Source organism: Tauraco erythrolophus, chromosome 3, assembly GCF_009769465.1.
Source record: "Tauraco erythrolophus isolate bTauEry1 chromosome 3, bTauEry1.pri, whole genome shotgun sequence".
Taxonomy (NCBI): domain Eukaryota; kingdom Metazoa; phylum Chordata; class Aves; order Musophagiformes; family Musophagidae; genus Tauraco; species Tauraco erythrolophus.
The window spans coordinates 51921606-51927790 of NC_141467.1; the positions used below are offsets into that span (position 1 = coordinate 51921606).

Sequence of the window (6185 nt, forward strand, 5' to 3'; positions counted from 1 at the left end):
TTCTTCAGCTCTTCAGATTTATTTAGTGCTTATCTGACATTCAGGGGCTACTCCGTGGTAGAGCTGCCACATCAGAAATAGAAAATAATAAATATTTTGCCAATTAGAAATTATTAACAATAATTTAACAGGCTGGAGATACCAAATATGTTACACGGAGTATGTTACACCTGTGCTGGCTTTAAATGGAGGTGTATTTCAAAGGATTGGTTTTAATCTAGGATTCTTACCATTTGTGTTCCCAGTGGTTTTAAAGACCTCGCACACCATCCCTCTTTTAAAAACTCACTCCCATATTTCAGACTTAACTGACTAAACCTTGGATTTGAGTATTTCGGAAGGTCATTTTCTGATTTTTCCTGTTCTTGTGGTTGCAGTGGAATCCGTAGTGATGGACTGGCCTATGAGAAAACTCTGTAGAAAACGTTTTCTGTGGATGACTCCACACAAGGAGGATGTCATTTCCTGTATTGTCCAGGAGTAAAGCAGGATGAAGGGCATTGTGACAATTTGAATTCCCTATTTTATGTCCCTTCTGTAGGCTAGCAGATATCCGCAGGAAGTACTTAGCAACCCCAGAACAAGTCATTCATTTATTTCTGTGCCATGGTGCTGTGTAAAAATCGAGTGTGGATTTCTGATTCATTACCCCAGCTTTCTCTGTCCTGCCCTGTCATGGTGATCCTTTCCCCAACTAGAGGAACTCCTGCCGAGAAGATACACTGAGTGGGTAGATTAAAAGGGGCTCCCCTTGGTTTCATTGCAGGTTTCGGACAGCCTGGCACCAATAATGCCTCTTCAGTACGTCTGCGCCCCTGATAGTGAGCATACGTTGTTGGCAGCCCCGTCTCAGTTCCTCCTCGAGAAGTTCCTTCAACATGCAACGTACAAACTCTTCCCAAAGGCCATTCATAACTTCAAGAACCCGGTATTGGCCATTGACTGCTACCTGAACATCGGGCTTGAGGTACAAAATATTTGTAGGGGTAATGGGGATCATTACCTTCACTTCAGCGTCTTTCTTGTGTTGAGAACCCCTTCTTTTATGGTCTCTCAGCATCAAGGGCAGCATTTGAAGAGTTTGGTCTCAGTGAGACTCTGCTGTTGGAGCTAAAGAACCAACTGCCCTGGAAGACTGACAGTGAGGCCTCCTGGCTGGCTGGTGTGGGTAGAGACCAGAGGTCTGCGATGGGTTGATGTGACTTGCAAAGCAACTGAGCATGTCTGTCTTAAATAATATTTCATATGAAGCAAAAACCTGAAAGTGATGCCATTCTTGACAGAACTTGGTGCGCTGTGTAGCTGTCTGTACAAAAAGTATCCACAAATTTTTCTAGTTCTCTGTCATACCCATACGGCCTTTTATCGTCTGCATTTGATTTGTCCTTGCAACAAACTTGTTTTGGCCAACAGAGTTTCTGATATGACCCTTTTCTGGTGGCTTGCTTCACTGATGGACAAAGCTCATCCTTTGTAATGCAGCTCTCCTTTTAGATGCTTTTTTTCCTATGAACCTGGTTTCTAGAGAGACTAGGTTTTTTCATGTATGTCTTAGGTGTCTGTTGGTAGGCAGATCAGAATTTTTGAACCCATTGGTCAATTTGAACTGGGCCCGAAGCAGGGCGAGAGTCTAACGAGGGTTTCGTTCCAACAAATTCCATGGAGGTCAATGGCAAGATAGAGATACAGAACAGCCTTCGATACAGAAAGCCGTCACGGCACTGAAACACAGGAGAGCCCCAGTGCTGGGAACTACCTGGTTCCTGCTTGCAGTCAGTCAGCAAGAGAAGACATGCCAGTGCAGAAGAGCTCAAGCTTCAGCAGTGTCAGTACTCCTGGGCATGCTTACTGTGTTTGACAAATGTGTCCTTGTTAGAACAAACCTAAGTAATCTGAGCAGTCGTTATAAGCAGGTAATTCACAGGGAAGCAATCCAGCTGAGTTACGGAGAGCCCTGAAATGACCTATTGCAAACTCGGCGACCAACTCTGAATCTAGAAGTTTGTCCCGTGTGTTATTTCCTAAGGGAAGTTTGCTGAATACCGCGTTCCGATTGGATTGTATTTTTACCAGCACCAGCTGACTCACTTGTTATCGCTAAGCGATGTTCCGTTTCACTTAAAGTCTTACTTAGGCATTTTCTTCCTTTCTTTTCCCCTTCTGTTTCAGGTGGCTATATGCTATATCAGCTCCCGCCCGCACTCGGTCAACGTCAGCTGCGAAGGGGTGTTCTTCAGCGGACTCCTGCTCTATCTCTGTGACTCCTTCGTTGGCGCAGACCTCCTCAAGCGGTTCAGGTTTCTGAAAGGTAATCCCATTGCTCTGCTGGGCGTCCCAGGTGCTTTCCTGCCAGGTAATAGCACGGAGGAGAAGAGAAAGGTAGAAGAATAACCAGCTTCATTGAACAGCTCCGTTATTTTCACAGTTAGTGCTGCCATTGTTTTCAAAAGAAACAGATGGAATGTTTCTTTTGGGAGTGCACAAAACTTCTCTTCCTATTGGTGATAAGTGCAGGTAATTGAACCTTAGGTAAGCTTTGAGAAATTACATTCATTAGAGTATTTTAAAGTGACATCCAATGGAAATAGGCGCAGAAAAACAAGAGTACATGGAAAGCAGTCAGTGAATCGTGCAGTCGGCACCGTGAGAGTTTAGAGCATAGACGATACTGCCAAAGATGAGGAATGGCACTCTAGTAATCTGTCTATAATGGCAACACATACTCAGTACTGTAGATCGAGACACCTCTTAGCTGGAGGATGATGGGGTCTGCCCTCACCAGAACCTCATAGACCTCGTTAAAATCTTTCTTCATCATTTTAGCTTAATACTAACAAAGAGCAAATTGCTGTAGGTATTCCGTAACGCTGAAGCGCGTTAAGGAGCTCCAGTGTGTTTGTGGTGCCACGGCTGAGCCGTTTCTGTCTCACGCTGAAGGAGGACGGTGCACGTGTGGTTAGGGCAGAGGGGGTGACCCTGAGGCAGTCCCAGGAACCACGTTTCAGAGTTTGCTCGTGCACCCATTTGGCCCCACCCCGGTACCCCCCTGCAGGGGCAGTGCAGGAAGGCACAGCCGTGCAGCAGCCACGGTGGGGATGGTGCTGCCATCTCCAAGCACCCAGAGTGGCTGTGGGCTGAAACAACATTGTTTTTGTTTCTTGGGCACAAGGGGTGGTTTCTTCACAAAAACAGACAGTGGATGTCTGGTGGGAAGGGCCTTCCCTGCTCAGATCAGGCAGAGGAGGGATCTGAACCTGAACTTGTCCGTGTGCCAGGTGTGTGGGCTGGAGCACAGAACAGAGAAAGCCCTGAAGGTGTCCAGCTCTCCTGCTCAGTAAATGACGACACAGTCTGGCAACACCAGGTGGAAGGAAGGCTGCAAGTTTGTTAAGCCAGAGAAATGAGGGATTTGGGTTTGTTCTTCATCTCACTGTGCTTTACCAAGGGGAGCTCTCACACTTAAGGGGAGTTGAAGCAGACTTTCTCAGGAGTCAGTTGTGGGACTGGCTGTGGTTTGGCTTAGTAGAGTTTCATCACTGACCTTGTGCAAACCCGAATGTCCCATAAAAAAAGAAAAAAGGCTTTATTCTTTTGGCATAATTATCAGTAGCGATTTAAGGATCTTGGATTCAAGTTAACACACCCTCTGCTATGGCTGATGATGCTAACACCGGTCAGGTAGCTACATCCTGTGATGCAGAGCAGACCCCACACTGGGCTTCCTTTTCCCTGTCCATGCCTTCCTGCAAAGAGACACATTCACCCCTGTCCCATGGCTCATGGGACTGATCTGAGCCAAGGCTGGCTGGTTGTTGATAGATCCTTGCTAATACTTTGGGGTTTTTTTTAAATAAGAAGTGTTACTAACCAGCAGCAGAGATTTCTTTAAAATATCTTTGGAAAATGAAGGAAGAAAATAGAGTTGTTTCTGCACCCTGAGAATCTAACGTGCTTTTCAATTGAAGGTGCCACCCTGTGTGTCATATGTCAAGACAGAAGCTCGTTACGGCAGACAATAGTGCGGTTGGAGTTGGAGGATGAGTGGCAGTTCCGGCTTCGGGATGAGTTTCAAACTGCTAACAGCAGCGATGACAAACCACTCTATTTTCTTACTGGACGCCATATATAAGCTTCGCTAAGACACCGCTAACAAAGGAAAAAAAGAACTTTTTTTTTTAAAAAAAAGTACAATCACTGTGGAGCAAAGTGCAACCGATATTTATCTAGACTGCTCTAAAGGATTCCCCACAATTCTCAAGTAGGCTTTATTCCTAGGGATAAAATTACCACATCAGTTATGACTTAAAGGATCCTGGATTTCAGTTATTTTCACATCGGTCACAACCGCCGACACTAATCACACGGCCGAACAAGTCGTAGGGTCTAGGAAGAGGACATTAATTTGGTTGAAGAAGAATCCTTTTTATATTCAGCTGAGCTGGGGGAAGAAGCTGCTCTCAGCAGCTGCCAGCTTGAATGTGTTGCATGAAACGCAACCCAGCACGTGGAATTTGTTGAAGATATGTGGAGGAGAGCCCACCGTGTCTCTTCAGCTCTGTACTGTGGTACAGGAATACTCAGGGGTTTGAAACTACAATGTACCGTAGATATTTGTATGAAAAGGAATAGTCTTGTTCTCTGTGCAGTGTTAGTTTAACATTTGTAACTGTGTATGTATTGAAACTGTCTTTGGCAAAATTTCCACAGGTGTTCAAAGTTTACTACTTAAACCTGAACAAATCGGCAAACGCGTGGCAGGCACTGTGCGCCCAGGTTCTCCCGGCACCGTTATTTCGCCCCGTTAGGAACCTCCTCGACTCCAGGGACAAAGCAAAAGGCTTCTCCTAGATGCTCTCTCCTCAGTTAGAGGCCAGAATAACTTCCCAGCAAAACGCCTGCAGGTTCTCCCTCTCATGGCAGTTTCAAAACCCATGGTCCGCCCTCCTTTGCCTACGGAAACGAGTTCTACTGGAGGTCCGATGCCTTTGTGGTGGTGCCGTACGCAAATTCCTCTCCATGTCCTTTTCACTCTACTCCAGTTGGCTGCAGAGCTGGGATTAAGTCTGTCAAGTCATACCCATATGTGAGTCAACGCACCAAAAAATGTGCAGGATGGTGGCAATGCCCGAGCTGGATTTGAGAGGAAAAAACCTCCCTGTGTCCAAGGGAGACGGAAGGTATTTTACAAAAGCTTCAGAGGGAAGCAGGAGGGAGTCCCAGGGAGCTGGGACTGCTCAGGAGAGGCTCTGCCCAGCAGCCAAGAGCTGTGACCGTGTCACCTGACGCTGTCAGCCCTTTCTTTTGCTTGACCTCTGTAAATACTGGTTGTGGCGGTAGTTGCGCATTGTTCTTCTTAACAAATGTAGTGCTGATCCTCGGGAAGTTGTTCCGGAATGAACTCAGTGCAGTAGCTTTTGGTTGTCAGGGTTAAATCAGAGCAGTGTTCTGCTCTGCTCATGCAGCTGGCACGGGTTGCCCCACTGGCATTTCCATACCCAAAAAAAAAAAAAAAAGAAAATCCTGCACATCCTGACCCCTTTTATTAAAAAGAAAAATGCGGCGTGTTCTCAAAAGCAATTCAGGACTATTAATTGACTCCCAAAAAAGCAACGATATTAACACATCCTTCTGCTTGACCTGCAACTCATTGGAGAAGGACCTGCCAAAGCTGCATTTTTTATTTTTTTTTTTTTACACATAGTGTTAATTAAGCAACTTTTTTTTGTCTTGTGAAGAGAGATGTTTACAGATGAAAAAACATAATATATTCGACGGAGGGTAAAGGAAAATGGTTTGCATATATCTGTGTTAATGTAGCTTAACTCTGATGCTGTAAATTTAGCAAATTTCCAATGAACAACCCATTTCTGTAAATCTATTTTTCATTTTCCTTCAGGCACAACCTGCCTTACCTATTTTCACACTCGGAAGACGCAGGGCTATCAAAGACGCTTCTTGAAACTTCTGCTACGCACCTGAATGTATCCCAGTAGTTCTGGTTCTGCCAGGAGGGCGGAAGGCCAGCCCTGAGTCTCGGTGTCGTGTAGAAGTTTCAGGCATTACGTGTTTGGAAACGGTTTCCTTTTTGTTTGTGTATTTGACGTTTGCACTAAGTTCTTAAAATTCCAGGTGCTGAGACTACTCTGAGGAGTGAGCCCTCTGGTGAAGCGGTGCGAAAGCGTCCA

General features: G+C 45.5%; 1 protein-coding gene across 1 annotated transcript in view; it reads left to right on the plus strand.

Moving 5' to 3' along the window:
• The window catches only part of GREB1L (GREB1 like retinoic acid receptor coactivator), a 79979-nt gene extending 74509 nt beyond the window's left edge, over window positions 1–5470 (plus strand). The window contains exons 31-33 of the mRNA XM_086608600.1: window positions 767–967; window positions 2170–2308; window positions 3966–5470. Coding sequence (XP_086464726.1) covers window positions 767–967; window positions 2170–2308; window positions 3966–4129 — 504 coding nt within the window. The 3' untranslated portion in view covers window positions 4130–5470. The remainder of the gene's footprint in view (window positions 1–766; window positions 968–2169; window positions 2309–3965) is intronic.
• Window positions 5471–6185: the final 715 nt, after the last annotated feature.